Consider the following 24065-nt stretch of genomic DNA (forward strand, 5'->3'; position numbering starts at 1 on the left):
ATGATAAGGGAGAATGCAACATTGCAGGCAAGGTTGGAAGCCTTGAAGAGAGGATGTAGAAGAGGGCCACAAAGAGAGAATGAGGAAGAAGATGCTGAAGCAAATGATGGAGCAGATGAGAATCCAAATGAAGGGAACAGAGAAGGGGAACTAGACCTTGAAGAGAGAAGGATGGTGAGGTTATTTAAGGTAGTACAAGGAGGTGGAAGTAAGACAAACATTGATTTGCCTATCTACCATAACAAGATGGATTGTGAAGAGGTATTGGGGTGGATAGATGCCCTTGATAATTAATTTGAGTATGAGGACATGGATGAGGAAAACAAGGTGAAGTTTTCTAAGATAAATTAAGAGGAACTTCTCTAACATCATGGAGTATTGTGTAGACAAAGAGATTGGAAAGAGGGATGCCTAAGATCACCACATGGAGTAGGATGAAGGCCATGATGAAGGATCATTTGCTTCCATCTAATTATGCAATTCAAACAAAGAGGTTGAGACAAAATCTGAAACAAAAAGACATCTTAATGGGCTTAGATACAACTTGCAAGATGAGATTGGTTTGAGTATACCAAAGACACTTTGAGAGTGTTTTCAGTTGGCTATAAGGGCTGAAGAAAAGATAAAGAGGAAGTAAGAGAGACAAGGAGGAAGTGATAGAGGTGGTGCAAATAGAGGAAGGGCAAGTAGGCTTAACAATGAAGGATAAGGAAAAGACATCAATGACAAGGGAAATGAATCATTTTCTGATCAAAGGGGAGGCTACAATGGTGGAAGCGGATTTGGATCAGGTAGAGGACTAGGATTAGCATAAGGAGAAGAACAACTAGAAGAAGAGAGGTTTGGTAAGGCTGCTTTAGTACTTGAAGGTGACTTCCTGATGTTTAGAAGGGGTCAAGGGCAGCAATAAGTTCAACCACAAGTATCCATCTTTAGAACTCAATGTCTAAGCAAGGTAAAATATGTAAAGTAATTGTTGATTCAGATTCTTTTGATAATCTTCTTTGTAATGCCCTGCTAGGAACCCTAAAGGAAAACAACACAACTAAGCAACTAAAGGGTGAAATAAATTTTTTTTTGTTAAAGACTAAGTGCACTAAATAAAACCATTGAACGTTTAATAACACAATAGAAGTCTAACATATGTTTTCCTAAGGGTTACCAATGAAGATTATTTCGTATACTATATTAACACCACAGTTAATCCATTTAATTAGATAAATTGAATGCTTTAGTTTAAAACTACACATACATCCAAATTTTATAATAAAAAAATAAAAGTATTCCAATGTACGCAATTTCCATAAACCATTTAAACATAAAATCAAGCAATAACATTCATTTCACTGACATAATATTACAATATCCATAAATACATGGCTTACAATAATGCCACTGATTACAAAGTTACAATACCAAGGTTACATAAAAGTCTCATACAATGACCACAAGGTCTCAATTGAACAATGATCTTGAACAAGAGCTGATACATAAACCACGAACCAAGAAACACCAGCAAAGCCTTTCCTTGCCTGAAGATACAATCCATAATATCTGATGGGAAGTGGTACTACCGCATGACCATGTGATCCCAAAATGGAACCACCCCACCATGCTAGGAGATAGTAGAAAACCCTCAAGCAAGCAAAGTAAGACAAGTACGAAAGGACTACAAGACTTCACAAACATCCATGTGACTCAACTCACAAAACACTAGTGACCCTAAGGATAGAGTGTCATCGCATAGCTTGATGGTTACCATGGTACAACCTCCATAGATCCTAGCCTCCATCCTGGGTTTCTCCTAGTAACCTCTCCTGAGCCTCCGATTCCAACTAAGTCTCATGCAGACCCTACCAATCCTTTCATGAAGATAAGGTGGTAAGTTTTCCATTCCAGGCCTTCTCGTAATATTATGAGCCCTGTACAAGCACTCACCTATGCACGAGACACATTATCTTAATTAATATTTATTCTATGCATCCCCAAATCAATTATTAGGTTATCACTTTTTAACTGACTTTCAACGGGTTATCTTGTCATCCACTTCAGGCACAACCCCCGCTCGAAAGCCACTCTCTCTTTTATAGAACACTAACAAGAAATGTCTCTCACTACGAGAACTCTATGATGAAACAGACAACCATAAAACAATCCTAACAAAGCACAAGTGAAGGATACATAATCACTAACCCAAGATTGACCATTTGGACAAACACACACAATGGCTCACATCAATAAGGTTATACAAAAACACCTGACCAAGGAGATATAATAACATAGAACACAATGACAACTCAACCAGAATTGCAACGAAATTAAGCTTGACTACAAACAACATTTACACAAGACCCTAATACAGGTAATCTTTCTTTACAACAACCAAAAGCATAAATAACTTGCAAATAAGGAATTTCCACAAAATAAGAAAAATATAACTATATTAATACAAAAAATCAATGTTGTAATTTGTCCAATAAAATTAAATAAAATCACAAAAAATTAACCCCCTAATTATATGTTCATGATTAATTTACAAATAAACCTGATTAGATTTTAAAAATAATCTAAATTAAATTCCAAAGTAAAAATTATATATAATAATATAATATAATTACATAAATATATATATTCTATGAATATAATATTATATAATTTTATCACATTAAAATATATAATAAAAAGAAGATTTAATTTTGAAATATCTTTCATTTCCAAAATAACATAATTAAAACCATAGAAAATATTATATACATATAATATTTTTATTTTTATTTTTTTAAATTTTTTTTTTTTATTATTATTATTTTTTTTAATTTTTTAATTTTCTATTTTTATTTTTTCTAATTAAATTTTTTTTTATTAATTTTTTTTTTAAGTGTAATAATCTAAAACAAGTAAATTCTATTTTCACCCAAATTTTATTTCCAATCAAATTTATTTACAGGGAAATTAATTAATACATAATATCTCCAAAATAATATAATAAAATGATTTCCCTTAACTTTTAATAATACATTAAATTTATTTCTATAATAACTAATAATATCACAGAGTTCCATGTACAATAAAAATCTTGGCAAAAATTGTCAAAATAACTTTTCCCAATTTTCTCAAAATGTAATCTACAAACACCCAGGTAATAACTTCTTTCCACAAACTAGAAATTAACTTCAAGAATGGACTTTAGTCAAGAACAAGAAATAATTAGATAGGATTTTAGATTTGACAAACATCCTAACACACACATCATTCAGAAAGAAGAAAGAAATAAAATATTTTCTTAAAATAACAATCAAAAGAAGCCACCCAACCTGGTATAGCTTTCCTGGAAGAAATCTGTAGAAGAGCCCTAATCTTTTAAACAAGCTTCCAATAAATTTCTTCACCTAAATTCCTGACCTGTTTCCCATGTATCTAAAATAAAGACCTATACCCCTATTTAAACTAAAATTCTAGGTTCAATAGCTTTTTCCCAAGCAAACCTAAATTTACAATAAAAGTAATTTTCTTTTCTTTTCTAATTTTATAAGAAAATATAAGCTAACATCCAATAATTAAAATTCATAATTCTTTCTTTTCTTCTCTCCTACAAATTAATTAATTTTTGAAATAAACAATTAAAACAATACTTTAATTCTAATTAATTCTTTTATTCATTTATTTATTTATTCTTTTATTTATTTATTCTTTTATTCTTTTATTCTTTTATTTATTTATTCTTTTATTTATTTAAAATTCTAGGAAATAAATAATACAATTAATTTAATTTATTTTTTCACAGAAATTTAAATAAAAATATATTTCTAATATCATGCAACTTGTAACTTAATTTAATAATTTCTTTTAATTAACTAAATTTATAATCTCAATGCATAAACAATTCAACTATGAGATAATACAATAAATTTAATTAATTAATTAAAACCACTAAACACACAACTGAGCAAATCAAAGCAAAGACTCATAAGAAGATCAAAATAACAAAAATACAAAGGCCAAACAAACTAACAACATGACCAACTAACGACACTCATACAAGTGTAACTGAGTAAAAATAGGGTCAACTACTATCTCGTCCACTTCCATTGAAACATATAAGGCACGCTTAGACCTGTGAAGCTAGGTGGAGACGATACCCCATACCTACCCAATACTTGTACCTACAATATCCTACATCACCGAACCACTCATGCATATATATACAATACAAAAAACATGGCACACACCTCGATGAAGGAGAATCATGATGTTCCCTATCTCACCGAAATGAGTGAAAGAAAATCATCCCCTTGCATCCAATACACTCACAGACACATACCATATAATTCCACATTGTATAGATAAAGTAAAGTGTTAGTACATAACAATAAGCCATAAAATGCCATAAATCACAAGTACTAAAATACTACAAAATAAATTATGCATCTCATATCTAGATAAAGAATGAAATAATGTCATATAAGTTTGATTAACACATCATGGTAATGTATCCACTGAAATTAAACAATAATAAAATGCTAAAATGTTAAAATGCTAAAATGCTAAATTATAAAAAGCTAAATGCTAAAATGCTAAAATGCAAAAATACAAAAATTCTAAATGCTAAAATGCTAAATGCTAAAATGGTAAAATGCAAAAATGCAAAAATACTAAATGGTAAAATGCTAAAATGCTAAAATGCAAAATGCAAAATGCAAAATACAAAAATGCTAAATGCTAAAATGCTAAAATACTAAAATAAAAAATAAAAAATAAAAAATGCAAAAATGCTAAATGCTAAAATGCTAAAATGCAAAAATGTTAAATGCTAAAATGCTAAAATGCAAAAATGCAAAATGCAAAATGCAAAAATGCTAAATGCTCAAATGTAAATGCTAAAATGCAAAAATGCAAAATGCAAAAATGTTAAATGCTAAAATGCTAAAATGCAAAAATGTTAAATGCTAAAATGCTAAAATGCAAAAATGCAAAATGCAAAATGCAAAAATGCTAAATGCTCAAATGTAAATGCTAAAATGCAAAAATGCAAAATGCAAAAATGTTAAATGCTAAAATGCTAAAATGCAAAATGCTAAAATGCAAAATGCTAAAATGCAAAAATGCAAAAATGCTAAATGCTAAAATGCTAAAATACTAAATACAAAAAGCGAAATGCTAAAATGCTAAATACTAAAATGCAAAAAATGCAAAAATGTAAAAATGCAAAAATTCTAAAAGATAAATGCTAAAATGCTAAAATGCAAAAATGCAAAAATGCAAAAATGCTAAATGCTAAAATGCTAAAATACTAAAATGCAAAAATGCAAAATGCAAAATGCAAAATGCAAAACTGCTAGATGCTAAAATGCTAAAATGCTAAAATGCAAAATGCAAAATGCAAAATGCCAAAATGCTAAAATACTAAATGCTAAAATGCTAAAATGCTAAATACTAAAATGCAAAAATGCAAAAATGTAAAAATGCAAAAATGCTAAAAGCTAAATGCTAAAATGTTAAAATACAAAAATGCAAAAATACAAAACTGCTAAAATGCTAAAATGTATAAATGCAAAAATACTAAAATGCAAAAATGCTAAAATACTAAAATGTAAAAATGCAAAAATGTTAAATGCTAAAATGCTAAAATGCAAAATGTAAAATGCATAATGCAAAAATGCTAAATGCTAAAATGGTAAAATGCTAAATGCTAAAATGCAAAATGCTAAAATGTATAAATGCTAACATGCTAAAATTTTAAAATGCTAAATGCTAAAATGCTAAAATGCTAAAATGCTAAATGCTAAAATGCATAAATGCTAAAATACTAAAATGCTAAAATGCTAAAATGCTAAATGCTAGAATGAAAAAATGCTAAAATGCTAAAATGCTAAATTGCAAAAATGCTAAAATGCTAAATTGCTAAAATGCTAAAATGCTAAAATGCTAAAATGCAACATGCAAAATGCATAATGCAAAAATGCTAAATGCTAAAATGGTAAAATGCTAGATGATAAAATGCAAAATGCTAAAATGCATAAATGCTAAAATGCTAAATACTAAAATGCTAAAATGAAAAAATGAAAAAATGCTAAATACTAAAATGCTAAATGCTAAATGCTAAAATGGTAAAATGCAAAAATGCAAAAAAGCTAAAATGATAAAATGCTAAAATGCTAAAATGGTAAAATGCTAAATGCTAAAATACTAACTGCTAAAATGCTTAAATACAAAAATGCAAAAATTCTAAAATGATAAAATGCTAATATACTAAAATACTAAATTGCAAAATGCAAAATGCAAAATTTAAAAATACAAAATGCAAGATGTAAAAATGCAAAAATGCTAAAATACTAAATGCTAAAATGATAAAATGAAAAGATGCAAAAATGCTAAATATTAAAATACTAAAATGATAAAATGATAAATACTAAAACACTAAAATGCTAAAATGCTAAAATACAAAAATGCAAAAATGCAAAAATACTAAAATGCTAAATGCTAAATGCTAAATGCTAAAATGCTAAAATGCTAAAATACTAAAATGCTAAAATGCAAAATGCAAAAATGCTAAAATGAAAAAATTCTAAAATAGTAAAATGCTAAATGATAAAATGCAAAATGCTAAAATGCATAAATACTAAAATGCTAAAATGCTAAAATGCTAAATGCTAAAATGCTGAAATGCTAAAATGCAAAATGCAAAATATAAAATGCAAAAAGGTTAAATGCTAAAATGCTAAAATGCTAAAATGCAAAAATGGAAAATGCTAAAATGCTAAAATACAAAAATGCAAAAATAAAAAATGCTAAAATGCTAAAATGCTAAAGTGCAAAATGCTAAAGTGCTAAAATGCAAAATGCAAAATGCAAAATACAAAAATCTAAAATGCTAACATGCAAAAATGCTAAATAATAAAATGTACAATGCTAAAATGTGTAAATGCTAAAATGCTAAAATGCTAAACGCTAAAATGTTAAAATGCTAAATACTAAAATGCTAAAATGCTAAAATGCTAAATACTAAAATACTAAAATACTAAAATACTAAAATACTAAATACTAAAATGCTAAAATGCTAAATACTAAAATGCTAAAATTCTAAAATGCTAAAATACAAAAAATGCAAAAATGTTAAATGCTAAAATGCTAAAATGCTAAATTGCAAAATACAAAATGCATAATGCAAAAATGCTAAATGCTAAAATGCTAAAATGCTAAATGATAAAATGCAAAATGCTAAAATGCAAAAATGCTAAATACTAAAATGCTAAAATGCTAAAATGCTAAATACTAAAATGCTAAAATGCTAAATGCTAAAATGCTAAAATGCTAAAATGCTAAAATGCAAAAATGTTAAATGCTAAAATGCTAAAATGCTAAATTGCAAAATGCAAAATGCATAATGCAAAAATGCTAAATGCTAAATGCTAAAATGCTAAAATGCTAAAATACTAAAATATTAAAATGCAAAATGCAAAAATGCTAAAATGAAAAAATTCTAAAATGGTAAAATGCTAAATGATAAAATGCAAAATGCTAAAATGCATAAATGATAAAATGCTAAAATGCTAAATGCTAAAATGCTAAAATGCTGAAATGCTAAAATGCAAAATGCAAAATGCAAAATGCAAAAATGCTAAATGCTAAAATGCTAAAATGCTAAAATGCAAAAATACAAAATGCTAAAATGCTAAAATACAAAAATGCAAAAATAAAAAATGCTAAAATGCTAAAATGATAAAGTGTAAAATGCAAAAATGCTAAAATGCAAAATGCTAAAATGCTAAAATGCTAAATGCTAAAATGCTAAAATGCTAAATGCTAAAATGATAAAATACTAAATGCTAAATGCTAAAATGCTAAAATACAAAATGCTAAAATGAAAAATGCAAAAATGCTAAAATGCTAAAAAGCTAAAATGCAAAATGCTAAAATGCTAAAATGCAAAATGCAAAAATGCTAAAACGCAAAATACTACAATGCTAAAATGCAAGAATGCTAAAATGCTAAATGTTAAAATCCTAAAATGGTAAATACTAAAATGCTAAAGTGCAAAAATGCAAAAATGCAAAAATGCTAAATGCTAAAATGCTAAACTGCTAAAATGCAAAAATGCAAAATGCAAAATGCAAAATGCAAAAAAGCTAAATGCTAAAATGCTAAAATGCTAAATGATAAAATGCTAAAATGCTAAATGATAAATGCTAAAATGCTAAAAAGCTAAAATGCAAAATGCTAAAATTCTAAAATGTAAAAATGCAAAAATGCTAAATTGCTAAATGCTAAAATGCAAAATGCAAAATGCAAAATGCAAAATGCAAAATGCAAAATACAAAATACAAAATACAAAATACAAAATGCAAACTGCAAAATGCAAAATGCAAAATGCAAAAAGAAAAAATGCTAAATGCTAAAATGCTAAATGCTAAAATGCATAAATGCTAAAATGCTAAATGCTAAATGCTAAAATGCTAAAATGCTAAAATGCAAAATGTAAAAATGCAAAAATGCAAAATAGTACAATGCTAAAATGCAAAAATGCTAAAAAGCTAAATGCTAAAATGTTAAAATGGTAAATACTAAAATGCTAAAGTGCAAAAATGCAAAAATACAAAAATGATAAATGATAAAATGCTAAAATGCTAAAATGCAAAAATACAAAATGCAAAAAAGCTATATGATAAAATGCTAAAATGCTAAAATGCTAAATGCTAAAATGCTAAATGCTAAAATGCTAAAATGCTAAATGCTAAATGCTAAAGTGCTAAAAAGCTAAAATGCAAAATGCTAAAATTCTAAAATGTAAAAATGCAAAAATGCTAAAATGCTAAATGTGAAAAATGCTAAAATTCTAAAATGCAAAATGTAAAATGCAAAATGCAAAATGCAAAATGCAAAATGCAAAAAGCAAAAATGCTAAATGCTAAAATGCTAAATGCTAAAATGCATAAATGCTAAAATGCTAAAGGCTAAAATGCTAAATGATAAATCCTAAATGCTAAAATGCTAAAATGCAAAATGCAAAAATGCTAAAATGCAAAATGCTAAAATGCTAAAATGCTAAATGCTAAAATGCTAAAATGCTAAAATGCTAAATGCTAAAATGCTAAAATACTAAATGCTAAATGCTAAAATGCTAAAATACAAAATGCTAAAATGAAAAATGCAAAAATGCTAAAATGCTAAAATGCTAAAATGCAAAAATGCTAAATGCTAAAATGCTAAAATACTAAATATTAAAATGCTAAAATGCAAAAATGCTAAATGCTAAAATGCTAAATGCTAAAATGCTAAAATGCATAATGCTAAAATGCTAAAATACTAAATGCTAAATGTTAAAATGCTAAAATGCTAAAATGCAAAATACAAAAATGCTAAAATGCTAAAATACAAAAATGCTAAATGCTAAAATGCTAGAATGCTAAATATTAAAATCATAAAATGCAAAAATGCAAAAATACTAAATGCTAAAATGCTAAATGCTAAAATGCAAAACTACAAAAATGTTAAATGCTAAACTGCTAAATGCTAAAATGCTAAATGCTAAAATGCTAAAATGCTAAAATGCTAAAATGCAAAATGCAAAAATGCTAAAATGTAAAATGCAAAAATTCTAAAATGCAAAATACATAATGCAGAAATGCTAAATACTAAAATGGTAAAATGGTAAATGCTAAAATGCTAAAATGCTAAAATACTAAAATGTAAAATGCTAAAATGCAAAAATGTTTAAATGCTAAATGCTAAAATACTAAACTGCTAAAATGCTAAAATGCTAAAATGCAAAAATGCAAAAATGCTAAAATGCTAAAATGCTAAAATGCTAAAATGCAAAAATTCTAAAATGCTAAAATGCTAAAATGCTAAAATGCAAAATGCAAAATGTAAAATGCTAAAATGCATAAATGCATAAATGCATAAATGCTAAAATGCTAAAATGCAAAAATGCTAAATACTAAAATGCTAAAATGCCAAAATGCTAAATACTAAAATGCTAAAATGCTAAATGCTAAAATGCTAAAATGCTAAAATGCAAAAATGCAAAAATGCAAAAATGTTAAATGCTAAAATGCTAAAATGATAAATTGCAAAATGCAAAATGCATAATGCAAAAATGCTAAATGCTAAAATGCTAAAATGCTAAATGATAAAATGCAAAATGCTAAAATGCATAAATGATAAAATGCTAAAATGCTAAATGCTAAATACTAAAATGTTAAAATGCTAAAATGCTAAATACTAAAATGCTTAAATGCTTAAATGCTAAAATGCTAAAATGCTAAAATGCAAAAATGAAAAATGAAAAATACAAAATGCAAAATGCAAAATGCAAAAATTCTAAATGCTAAAATGCTAAATGCTAAAGTGCTAAATGCTAAAATACTAAAATGCTAAATGCTAAATGCTAAAATGCTAAAATGCAAAATGAAAAAATGCTAAAATGCTAAAATGCTAAAATGCTAAATACTAAAATGCCAAAATGCTAAATGCTAAAATGCTAAAATGCTAAAATACAAAAATGCAAAAATGTTAAATGCTAAAATGCTAAATGCTAAAATGCAGAAATGCTAAAATGCTAAAATGCTTAATGCTAAAATGCTAAATTGCTAAATACTAAAATGCTAAAATACTAAATACAAAAATGCCAAAATGCTAAATGCTAAAATGCTAAAATGCTAAAATACAAAAATGCAAAATTGTTAAATGCTAAAATGCTAAAATGCTAAATTGCAAAATGCAAAATGCATAATGCAAAAATGCTAAATTCTAAAATGGTAAAATACTAAATAATAAAATGCAAAACGCTAAAATGCATAAATGCTAAAATGCTAAAATGCTAAAATACTAAAATGCTAAAATGCTAAAATGCTAAAATGCAAAATGCAAAATGTAAAATGCTAAAATGCATAAATGCATAAATGCATAAATGCTAAAATGCTAAAATGCAAAAATGCTAAATACTAAAATGCTAAAATGCCAAAATGCTAAATACTAAAATGCTAAAATGCTAAATGCTAAAATGCTAAAATGCAAAAATGCAAAAATGCAAAAATGCAAAAATGTTAAATGCTAAAATGCTAAAATGATAAATTGCAAAATGCAAAATGCATAATGCAAAAATGCTAAATGCTAAAATGCTAAAATGCTAAATGATAAAATGCAAAATGCTAAAATGCATAAATGATAAAATGCTAAAATGCTAAATGCTAAATACTAAAATGTTAAAATGCTAAAATGCTAAATACTAAAATGCTTAAATGCTTAAATGCTAAAATGCTAAAATGCTAAAATGCAAAAATGAAAAATGAAAAATACAAAATGCAAAATGCAAAATGCAAAAATTCTAAATGCTAAAATGCTAAATGCTAAAGTGCTAAATGCTAAAATACTAAAATGCTAAATGCTAAATGCTAAAATGCTAAAATGCAAAATGAAAAAATGCTAAAATGCTAAAATGCTAAAATGCTAAATACTAAAATGCCAAAATGCTAAATGCTAAAATGCTAAAATGCTAAAATACAAAAATGCAAAAATGTTAAATGCTAAAATGCTAAATGCTAAAATGCAGAAATGCTAAAATGCTAAAATGCTTAATGCTAAAATGCTAAATTGCTAAATACTAAAATGCTAAAATACTAAATACAAAAATGCCAAAATGCTAAATGCTAAAATGCTAAAATGCTAAAATACAAAAATGCAAAATTGTTAAATGCTAAAATGCTAAAATGCTAAATTGCAAAATGCAAAATGCATAATGCAAAAATGCTAAATTCTAAAATGGTAAAATACTAAATAATAAAATGCAAAACGCTAAAATGCATAAATGCTAAAATGCTAAAATGCTAAAATACTAAAATGCTAAAATACTAAAATGCTAAATACTAAAATGCTAAAATGCTAAAATACTAAAATGCAAAAATGTTAAATACTAAAATGCAAAAATGCTTAGATGCTAAAATGCTAAAATGCAAAATGCAAAAGGCAAAATGCAATATGCAAAAATGCTAAATGCTAAAATGCTAAATGGTAAAATGCTAAAATGCTAAAAAGCTAAAATGCAAAATGCTAAAATGCTAAAATGTAAAATACAAAAATGCTAAAATGCAAAATACTACAATGCTAAAATGCAAAAATGCTAAAATGCTAAATGTTAAAATGCTAAAATGGTAAATACTAAAATGCTAAAGTGCAAAAATGCAAAAATGCAAAAATGCTAAATGCTAAAATGCTAAACTGCTAAAATGCAAAAATGCAAAATGCAAAATGCAAAATGCAAAAAAGCTAAATGCTAAAATGCTAAAATGCTAAATGCTAAAATGCTAAAATGCTAAATGATAAATGCTAAAATGCTAAAAAGCTAAAATGCAAAATGCTAAAATTCTAAAATGTAAAAATGCAAAAATGCTAAAATGCTAAATGCTAAAATGCAAAATGCAAAATGCAAAATGCAAAATGCAAAATACAAAATACAAAATGCAAAATGCAAACTGCAAACTGCAAAATGCAAAATGCAAAAAGAAAAAATGCTAAATGCTAAAATGCTAAATGCTAAAATGCATAAATGCTAAAATGCTAAATGCTAAGTGCTAAAATGCTAAAATGCAAAAATGCAAAATGCAAAAATGCAAAAATGCAAAATAGTACAATGCTAAAATGCAAAAATGCTAAAATGCTAAATGCTAAAATGCTAAAATGGTAAATACTAAAATGCTAAAGTGCAAAAATGCAAAAATACAAAAATGATAAATGATAAAATGCTAAAATGATAAAATGCAAAAATACAAAATGCAAAAAACCTATATGATAAAATGCTAAAATGCTAAAATGCTAAAATGCTAAAATGCTAAATGCTAAAATGCTAAATGCTAAAATGCTAAAATGCTAAATGCTAAATGCTAAAGTGCTAAAAAGCTAAAATGCAAAATGCTAAAATTCTAAAATGTAAAAATGCAAAAATGCTAAAATGCTAAATGTGAAAATGCTAAAATTCTAAAATGAAAAATGCAAAATGCAAAATGCAAAATGCAAAATGCAAAATGCAAAATGGAAAATGCAAAAAGCAAAAATGCTAAATGCTAAAATGCTAAATGCTAAAATGCATAAATGCTAAAATGCTAAATGCTAAAATGCTAAATGATAAATGCTAAATGCTAAAATGCTAAAATGCAAAATGCAAAAATGATAAAATGCTAAATGCTAAAATGCTAAAATGCTAAATGCTAAAATGCTAAAATGCTAAAATGCTAAATGCTAAAATGCTAAAATACTAAATGCTAAATGCTAAAATGCTAAAATACAAAATGCTAAAATGAAAAATGCAAAAATGCTAAAATGCTAAAATGCTAAAATGCAAAAATGCTAAATGCTAAAATGCTAAAATACTAAATATTAAAATGCTAAAATGCAAAAATGCAAAAATGCTAAATGCTAAAATGCTAAATGCTAAAATGCTAAAATGCATAATGCTAAAATGCTAAAATACTAAATGCTAAATGTTAAAAATGCTAAAATGCTAAAATGCATAATGCTAAAATGCTAAAATACTAAATGCTAAATGTTAAAAATGCTAAAATGCTAAAATGCAAAATACAAAAATGCTCAAATGCTAAAATGCAAAAATGCTAAATGCTAAAATGCTAGAATGCTAAATATTAAAATCATAAAATGCAAAAATACAAAAATGCTAAATGCTAAAATGCTAAATGCTAAAATGCTAAAATGCAAAATTGCAAAAATGTTAAATGCTAAACTGCTAAATGCTAAAATGCTAAATGCTAAAATGCTAAAATACTAAATGCTAAAATGCTAAAATGCTAAAATGCAAAATGCAAAAATGCTAAAATGCAAAATGCAAAAATGCTAAAATGCAAAATACATAATGCAAAAATGCTAAATACTAAAATGGTAAAATGGTAAATGCTAAAATGCTAAAATGCTAAAATACTAAAATGTAAAATGCTAAAATGCAAAAATGTTAAAATGCTAAATGCTAAAATACTAAACTGCTAAAAGGATAAAATGCTAAAATGCAAAAATGCAAAAATGCTAAAATGCTAAAATGCTAAAATGCAAAAATTCTAAAATGCTAAAATGCTAAAATGCTAAAATGCAAAATGCAAAATGCAAAATGCTAAAATGCATAAATGCTAAAATGCTAAAATGCTAAATGCTAAAATGCAAAAAAATAAAAATGCTAAAATGTTAAAATGTTAAAATGCTAAAATGCTAAAATGCTAAAATATTAAATGCTAAAATGCTAAAATGCAAAAATACAAAAATGTAAAAATGCTAAAATGCTAAAATGCAAAATGCAAAATGCAAAATCCAAAATGCAAAAATGCTAAATGCTAAAATGCTAAAATGCTAAATGGTTGTAGTACCCCTTCTTGATCGGACTTATTAGACTGATTTTGTGTTGCAGTTTCCTATTCAGTTGACACTTTATTGCTCGACATTTTGCAGACGTATTTAATATTATTTCATGTTTATCAGGATATTGGATGCATGAGTTATTTTCAGTATTTCAGTATTGGTGATTTCTAGTATTTCATGGATTATTGCTTGTACTGACATCTTACTTTATCTAGGCGATGTGTCATATATATGTTGCATGTTTGCTATTGTATTGGATGCAAGGGGACGATTTTCCTTCACTCATTTTGATGAGACAAGGAACGTCATGATTCTCTTTCATCGATGTGCGTGCCGTGTATTATATCTTTGTATGCATGTATGTGTGCTTCGATGATGCAGGATATTGTAGGTACAAGTATCGGGTAGGTACGGGGTATCGTCTCCACCTGGCTTCACAGGTCTGAGCGTGCCTTATATGTCTGATGGGAATGGAGGAGATAGCTTTTGACCCTAGTCCTTACCTCAGTCTATTATTGTGAGTGCCGTCAGTCGGTCGTTCATCCCTTTTGTTTGAAATTCGAGTCTTTTCACTTTTCCTCAATTTGTGTGCCATAGTGGTTCGGTTATTTATTTAAAGTATAAGTTGTCATTATTTGTTGGCTTGAGCGATTTATTCCTTATTATGCCGTATGTCTTGAATCAAGCTTAATTGATTAGTTTATTAGATTTTAACTTTTAGTTGCTTATTTTGGCAAAGTAATCGTGTTTAGATCCAATGGAAGAAGTAGAATAAATTAGTTAATTGCTTTTAATATATGCAAATAAAGATAACTCATTGTTTTCCTATTTAGTAGAAAAGTTGATTTAATTGCTGTATGAAAAATGTAATTTTCAAAAAGGGAATTTTCATTTATTTGTTCTGAGGGATATGAAAAAAAGAAAAGAAAAAGAAAGTCAATTGTGGGATTTTTAATGTTTTTTTAAAATAAAAATATTGCAACCTAGAAAATTAGGTTAAAAGATTGTCTTACTAATTTACCTTGGAGGAGATTTTGGGGGTTATGCTTATTTGGAGGAGGAAAAAGAAATTCTAGAAAAATTGCTTGAAGGGTGGATTTGGGTTTTGAACTAGCCGGGAATCCTGCTGAAGCATACCATTCCTTCTTGGAAATCTTAGAGGTTGGTTGAATCCTTGTTTATTTCAACAAAAAAATCCTTGTTTTCCTTCCAATTCTCTGTTATTTGTTTAAAAGCTTGATTTATGAATTTTGGGTGTTGAGTGTTTGTTTGTCATGGGTTTGTGGAAGAAGGATTCTATCAATTTGTTATCAAAATTCCAAACTCAAACTCTCTCCATGTAATTTCTTAACTTAATTTTGTTGTTTCATCTTTGCTTGTGCAAGAGATTTCTTGGTTTGTTTTGTTGTTTGTAATTGGAAATATTGTTGGGTTTTAATAGTGTTATGCTGGCAAAATTTTGCCAAGCATTCATAAAATACCTCTCCCCAGTAATTTCCAGTTTAAAAATGATGGTTATGAGTTAATTTTTCTTGTTCTTGCTTGTTGGGAGAAAATAAATTCAATTGGGGTTTGGGGATTAAGTTTATTCCCATTTAATTAAATTTTTTAGAGTAAACTGGGCTGATTTGAATGAAATTTTATTGCCCCTGTTTTGTCTCAGAAGATTTTTATTTGCTGGTAAAATTGGCATTACCAGTGATTTTTATAATTTATCTTTTGTTTGTATGTTTGAAAAAAAAATGATGTAGCTGGGAAATTAATTGTTAATTTTGTTTTAACAGAGGTTTCCACCTCTGTCTCTGTTAATAGTTTTTTTTTTTATGGTCTCAGGAATTTTTATTTAAAAATGAGATTTAAATTATTTATTGAAACAAAAAAAAATTAATTAAATTTGAAATCCAAATCATTGGGGGCGGTGGCGGGGAGCTGGGCTCAACCCAGCCACGCACCCCCCCCCCCTTTCCCTACAGCTCGCTGCATTTCCCCATCTTGGGGGTTAGCAGCAGCGCTACTTTCCCCAAGTCTGAGGATGCAGCTCACTGCATTCCCCAGCTTGGGAAAAGCAGCGCATGTAATTCCCCACTAGGAAACCTCGAAGGGATAAGCCACAATTACGAGAATAGAGTGCAAATTTTTTTATTTTTTTTAAAAGTTACAACACATAAGATGCAACAAGATAACAAAGATTCAGATTACATAGCGGAAGACAACAACTAACTCCTAAAGAGTTTCCCAATGAGATTACTTAAATTTCACAATTCACTTACTCACACAATTATTCCAAAAGTTGAATATCTTACTAACGAGATAATTCAATATCAGGATAATTTCTTTCAAAGGACAGAAATATAAATCACAACAAAGATTCATCATTAAGATCCATGCATAATCTTCATTCAATCTTTTCATTTAAAATTAACAAGTCATACATCTAACATTCTAATACACTAGGATTTCATCATAACAAAAGAGATCTTTCCAAGCATATTTAGTTTTCTAACCACAACGGAATAGATTCCATTACTCTAAGATACATTCTTTCATACTCCATTTTATTGCATTTTAAAAGATGATTACATACTAGCATCTACGGAAGATTCTCATCTAATCTACTTACGCATTTGATCAACATGGCATTCAAGGAAGAACTGAATATAAGCATTTATAGTTAATTCCCATTTATCCACTTAACCATTTTAACATAAGCTAAACATACATGATAAAGCTGAATAAAGGAAACATAAGAGAATACATCACATAACACCATAATGATCTCGGAGTTCACCCCTAAAGGGCTACATCTCTGGGTCTGCGCAACTGCAAGACCCCTCTGATAATTAATAAAGTTAAGAGTACAAGAGGTTACACTATACAATCCAGCCATCAAGGCGATACATAAACAATATACAACGACCACATCGGTCCATAATACAAAAACGATCCTTACAAGGAACAAGATCCAGCTGAACATAATCGAAGCTAATAACATAAGAGTCCATGAGAGCCTCCATAAAACTGAACCATCACCACCCAAGGGTCTAACATGAAACCGATACTCACAAGGGCAGCGATAAAGGACGACTCACAAAGGTACTCAAAACAGGACAAAACGACAACACACTAGTGAACGTAGGGACAAGTGTCATCACACAACCTGGTATGGATACCATGGCAAGTCTTCATAGGTCCCAGCCCATACACTGGTAACCCTGGAAACCTAATCTAAACTTCCGGCCCATCCAAGCCTCATGTGGACCCACACATCCTCTCGTGAAGACAAGGAAGGTGGTTTGCCATTTCAGGCCTTCTCACAGCATGTCGAGTCTATGTTAGCACTCGTCCCATGTGTGAGGCACATTATCTTATTTATAAATTATTTTCTAATCTACTTAGGTTATCACTTATTAGACTCACTTTCGACGGGTTATCCAGCCGCCACTTTGGGCGCGGCCCCCAATTGAAAGCCACTTTCCCATACGACACTAGACGAAACTCAAACGAACTCAAAACCAAGGAATACACATGGTCAAACGAACGGAGTTCAAGAAGAGAGAAACAATCATCTGGTCAAACACGACTCATAGATGCACACCTACTAATGGTACTCTCACTAGAGACCTGACTAACAAGGGTCAACCACAATCATCATTCGACTCACACACAAGGAGGATATGATCAAAACGACACTACCACAATACAACAGTCAACTCGGAATCGAGGACTGAAACAGGTACCCCAAGTCAATCCATACAACAGGGTCCTACTAAACAAAGCAAAACATGCCATTTCATAATTAAAGGCGAATATAGAAATTAAACTCGCAAGGCAATAATCAGAAAAGACAATATTTCCTCAAATTGATTTAATCATTCAAATCGATCAAGTTTTCTACAAGATCTACAAACAGGTTACAGTTATCTACCTCATCAAGGGATAAGTTGTTCTTGGTTTTCTAACTCCTAAGGTTCAAAGCATCGAACAGGCAAATTAAGCCATAATGAGTTTTTAACCAATTTATATTAATAAAATTCGGACAACCATTAATCACTTAAACAAGGTATTTAATCTCCAATCAAAACGTCATAGACATACTGGTTCGAAGTCAATCTCTACGGATTCATATTTATTTTTAATCCCAGATGCACTATACGGATCACGAAACTTTAAATATAAAAAGGAAATCCAAATGAAGATAATCATTATCAAAAGCATATCGTTCAATTTCTAATGCCCAACGATAAATATTTCACTACTTTTCAATTACTCAATAATATATTCTACGATAATATTTAACATCATCAAGTAGAATTACATCGACAATATTAAATTGCAAAATAACAGTTTCAGAACTTAATTAGAAAAGGTACCAAAGCCGTGAAATGAAATTGGATGATGATTAACCTATAACCCCATTATATAGTTAATCAATACCAGTTTAACATTTAACAAGATAACCCACCTTTAATCATAATTAAGAATCTAACTAAACTTAACATTTAAAATACTTCCATTAAAATGATATAAAATATCATATGCATTTTTTTTTAAATATAAAAAAATACATTAAAAAAAAATAGTTTTAAAACTACGTTTAAATAAAAAAATGCATTTAAATAAAACTATGCTCTTTATTTTTAAAAAAAGATGCGTTTTAAAACAATGAGGCAAGGGTTAGGGCCGTGCCCTAACCCTAGCGCCAGGGACACTCCCGCGAGCGACGTTCACGGTGGTGCCCGCAGGTGCCGCGGCGCCCTGCGGCCACCGCCGTGAGCCGCAGGCGCTGCGGTCTGCGAGCGGAGAACCAGGGAGAAATAGGGGAGCAAGCGGGGGGGATGCGCGCGCGGGGGGGGGGGGGGGGGGGAAGGGGAGGAGGAGCGGTGGAGCTCCACTCCCCGCCTCCAAACCCCAAACCCACGGTCTGTCTAAAACAAAACCTCCGCCCAGCTCGGGTTTAACAAAATTCATGGTTTCGTTTCCATAAACAAAAACCACCACGCACAGCTCGAAAATAATATCTTTCTTTATTTTTTTTTAATAAACACAGTCCAAAATGAACACAACACCCAGCACGAAATTGATAAGAAATTTTGATTTAAAATAAATTCGATTTAATATAAAATCCATTTTCAACAAAATCAGTTTTGGCATCAAGATTCTTGATGGAATTCATCCATTCCTAACACAACAGGGATTTTCAAACACCATACAGCAATGAGGAATAACACACCTCAATCAGAAAATTTCCAGCCAAATTCAAATGGACAATCAATTGATTTTTCAATAACAAATTCGGAATCCTACCTGAATACGCAATCCTGGAATGGCTGAAGGAGAGCCCACCTGCTAGATCCAGCATCATTCCTTCCCAAAACCTCCAAAATCTCCTCCCACCCAAAATCTTCTCCAAATTTGTCCATCCCCCCCAAATTTCCCCAAATTTGGGTTATATGGAAGAGTTGACCCAAAATTTTTATTTTTGGAATAAAAACTCTTATTTACAAAATAACTCTTCAAAAATTAATTCTTTCAACAATATCAACAATATAACTTGTTTTCCAAACCAAAAATTGATTTCTTATATAAACAAATTTAACCTTTCTAATTAATAATCCAACGAAATACCATTAACTCTATGGCGATAAAATATAAAACTTCCTTTTCAACATCATAAACAAAATGCATTAAATATTCGAAAACAGACATTAATTCAAATTTACTTCCAATTTAAAATAGGCAATTCATTAACAACGAAAATCACATAACGGAAACCAGAATAATCTAATCCATTAATCATCAATGCACAAACGCATATTTAATCAAGATAATTACTAAAGACTAAATAATCAATTTAATCATGCACACCAAGCACGCAAAATGAGAAGGTCAACCAAACAGACGACTCGCAAACCCAAACAAAAGAGGGATTACAGACGACGACAGGCGATGCTCACTTGAGCACGACTAAGGTCAACTAGGGTCTTACGACCACCTAATCCGACTCTAGGGATTAAAAAGGTACACTCAAACCTGTACATTCAGGTGAAGACGAACCTCGCACTCATGCGGCGTTGAACCTGAAATTTCCTGCAACCAATATCACACATGCATACATATATAAAATTGAATGAAAGCGTTAGTCCGTTACTAACATCACGAAATAGGAACACTGAAAATCTGCATACAACTAATGTGAGAACCATATCAATAGCTATGCGTTAAATCAAACATCTGACTATCACATAATATTACGATAAGCTGATCAAGATTAAACCAAGGTTAGAGATTGATTAGGGTAGGGGTACTACAACGCATGCTGCCGTGGGTGCTATGGGCCCCACGTGGTATGTTTGAAGTTTGTTTTTTTTAATATGTTTTTTTAGTTTTAAAAAAAAGAAAATATTATTATAATTGGTTAGTGGTTAAAATAAAATCCTTAGTTTTATTTTGTGTTTAATATTACGTGATGACATATTGTTATTTAAACAAAAATAATAATATGTTATCATTTAATATTAAATAATAATATTAAGTTAATTGTTAGTTTATAATGTTATTAAGATTAATTAATTATTCCTCGGCTTAGTGATTAGAATTTAATTGCTTTATATTTTGAAAATAAATAGAATAATATGGAGGTTAGCATTAACGTTGGAATAAAGGGGAAGTTGGATTAAATTTAATATTAGTGTTTGTTATCCAAGTATTGAAAAATAATCGTATGATGATTGTATTCGATGAATAGTTGTTATTTTGGAATTAGTTTATATTAGCTTGTATGTATTTGTTTAATTTGATTTAAATGTTGACTGCTTAAAGAAAGATTGCTTGTGTAGGATCTTGTGCTTTTAATAATTGCAATCTAGTTGTTTTAATGTCGTCGCATTATGTTTAAAATTGTCATTATGTTGTCGATGTTTACCCTTGGTCAGGTGTCGATGTTCAAACCTTGAGGAAGTGGGCTATTATGTGTTATGTCCCTAATGGTCAACTCTGGGTTTGTGACTGTGAGTCCTCCACCTGTGTTATGCCTGGATAATTTATGGTTGTTAGCCCACCATAGAGTTCTCATAGATAGTCTTATCTAGTTAGTGACCTAGTAGAGAGAGTGGCTTTCGGGCGGGGGCCGCACCCAAAATGGATGGCAGGATAACCCCTCGAAAGTCAACTATTAAGTGATAACCTAATAATTTGATTAGGGGGTGGGTAGTTATTAATTTAATTAAGATAATGTACCCCGTACACGGTTGAGTGCTTGTATAGGCTCAAGGTGTTTGGGAAGGCCTGGAATGGCAAACCTACCACCTTGTCTTCACGAAAGGATGGTAGGGTCTGCATGATGCTTAGATGGAGCTGGGGGTTCGGGAGAGGTTACCAAGATAACCCATGATGGGGGTCGGGACCTATGGAGACCTACCTAGGGTAACCATGTTAAGCCATGTGATGACACTCTCTCTCTAGGGTCGCTAGTGTTTTGTGAGTCGAGTCACTTGTGTACTGCGGAGTCATGTGTATTGTTGTACTTTTCTTGCTTGCTTGAGGGTCTTCTGCTATCTCCTAGCACGGTGGGGTGGTTCCATTATGGGATCACATGGTCGGGTGGTAGTGCCACTTCCCATCGGATATCTTGTTCCTACCTTCATGCGAGGATTGGCTTCGCTGGTGCATCTTGGTTCTTGCTTCGTGTAGCACTTATGTTCTTGAATTTGTACCTTGAGGCCTGTGTGGTCATTGTATCAACATCTTGTAACCTTTGTATTTTATCGTTCTATGGAAGCCATGTAATTTATTAAATATTGTAATTTAAGTTCTTGGGATATATATTGTTTCAATTATCTTTCTTTTTTTTTTGTATAAATGAATCATTGGAAGTATATACGTTGTAATTCTTTAAGCCTATCTTTCGGATATCAAATTATGAATATGAGTTATTTAATCGTTATTGGCTTTCTCTAATTTTAGATGGATGATTGGATTAATATTGTGATGTGGTTTTTTTTAGAAGTAATCTTCGTTGGTAACCCTTTAGGATGTAAATGTTAGTCTTCCGCTTATGTTAATTATTGTGCAAGTTATGATTAACTCATTTAATCTTTGTAAAAAAAAAAATGTTGTGCCTTTTAGTTGCCTTGTTGTGTTGCTATCCTTTGGGGTTCCTGGCGGGGCATTACATTTGGTATCAGAGCCCATGTTTCAACATTGGGTACTTTGGGATTGTAGTGAGCCCATTTAGTTTGACCTTGTGTGTAGATCTTAGTGTTTGGATTTCCCTTGCTATATCATTGTCATTGATCTGAACCGTTTTCTCTTTTGTAGTTTTGGTCATGGTTAGGAAAGCTAGGGGAGTTGGCCGTGTTGGTGGCCGCAATAGAGGTAGAGGTGGGAGACGGGGCCGAGGTTCAGACCACCATAGTCCTTCACCACCTCCCGCTCATGTGATTGTGGAGCAGGATCAGTCAGTGCATCAGGAATTACCGCATGTAGAAGAGCAGGTTCCCGAAAGGGAAGAGCTGAGGTAGATGTTTCAGGAAGTTCTAGCTAGGCTAGGCCCCAGGCCTAAAGGTGAGCAGCCCATCCATGCTTAGGTTGGGGAGTCGCATCAGCATGTTTTAGAGGAGAGAGAGAGAGAGAGGTCTCCTAGGAGGAGAGAGGTTCCAGTTGGCCATGATTCAGCTCCCTCGAGTCACATCAACGATCTTTTGAGGACCAACCCTCCTTTCTTCGATGGTCGAGGCACAGGTCTCGAGGCACAGACTTGGTTGATTAGTTTGGATAGGTGTTTCGCTATGTTCCCATACAGTAGCAACACCCGAGCAAGATGTGCGATCATGCATCTTGATGATTTTGCTTCTATATGGTGGAAGTTAGAGGAGGAGAAGATTGGTCTGAATATCAATACTGTTTCTTGGGAGATTTTCTTAGAGAGGTTCAGAGCACGGTTTCTCTCACCGCAGTGGAGACAGACTCGGGCAGATGAGTTCTATGCATTGCGGTAATTTGGTATGTCAGTTGACCAGTTCGAGCATAGATTCTATGAGCTGAAGCAGTATGCCGGGATTGGCAACGATGAGACTATGCTCGTACAGCATTTCTTGAGAGGTCTTAACGACCGCATTAGTGGAGGGGTTAGAGTTTTTGAGCCAGTTTCAGTGGAGGCAGTGGTGGCGAAAGCCAGATTGGTTGAGCAGAACCTCATCCGTGCGCATGGTGGACAGACAGGAGTTCAGATAGGGAGTGTTCCTTCCAGTGGGAACAGAGCTCATGGGAATCAGTCCCAGTCAGCAGCACCATTCAGGGCTCCTCAGGCACCTGCTAAGGGTGGACAGCAGCAGCAGCAGCAGCAGCCGCAACAACAACCGCAGCAGCAGAAACTGAAACAGTCTCAGGGCCAGCAAGGTGGCAACCCTCCTCATAGAAGAAACAGGAACTGACGGAGGAGCAAACAGGGTTTTCCAGGACAGTCTTCTCAGAGTGCATCACAGGCCCCTAGTAGGGGAAGCTTTCAGCAGTCCAGTGGGCCGACTGGAGGTAGAGGACCAGGTAGAGGAGCTTGCTACTCTTGTGGGTAGTATGGTCAATAGCTGTGCAGTGTCCTCAGCGTATCCACCAGACAGGGAATCAGGGGCCAGCTGCATTAGAGCCTACAGGAGGGGATGCTGGTAGGTCCCACAGAGTGTTTACAGCGGTTGATAACCGCCAGGCTGAGCATC

The 24065-nt window shown here is 30.8% G+C and overlaps 1 protein-coding gene across 1 annotated transcript; it reads left to right on the forward strand.

Moving 5' to 3' along the window:
* LOC131876206 (pheromone receptor transcription factor-like) lies at positions 1-23786 on the forward strand. The gene is made up of 3 exons (XM_059221046.1): positions 1-208; positions 23365-23435; positions 23628-23786. The coding sequence occupies exons 1-3, from the start codon at positions 1-3 to the stop codon at positions 23784-23786; spliced, it is 438 nt and encodes a 145-aa protein (XP_059077029.1).
* The last annotated feature ends 279 nt before the right edge of the window (positions 23787-24065 follow it).

The sequence above is a fragment of the Cryptomeria japonica genome, chromosome 5, assembly GCF_030272615.1.
Source record: "Cryptomeria japonica chromosome 5, Sugi_1.0, whole genome shotgun sequence".
Taxonomy (NCBI): Eukaryota; Viridiplantae; Streptophyta; class Pinopsida; order Cupressales; family Cupressaceae; genus Cryptomeria; species Cryptomeria japonica.

Bases quoted from the DNA above. Each gene is read 5' to 3' on its own strand.
- LOC131876206 (XM_059221046.1), top strand. From the start codon at position 1: ATGATAAGGGAGAATGCAACATTGCAGGCAAGGTTGGAAGCCTTGAAG. The intron at 209-23,364 runs GTAAGACAAACA...TTGGTATGTCAG, and splicing joins GGTAGTACAAGGAGGTGGAA to TTGACCAGTTCGAGCATAGA. The intron at 23,436-23,627 runs GTACAGCATTTC...CATGGGAATCAG, and splicing joins GCAACGATGAGACTATGCTC to TCCCAGTCAGCAGCACCATT.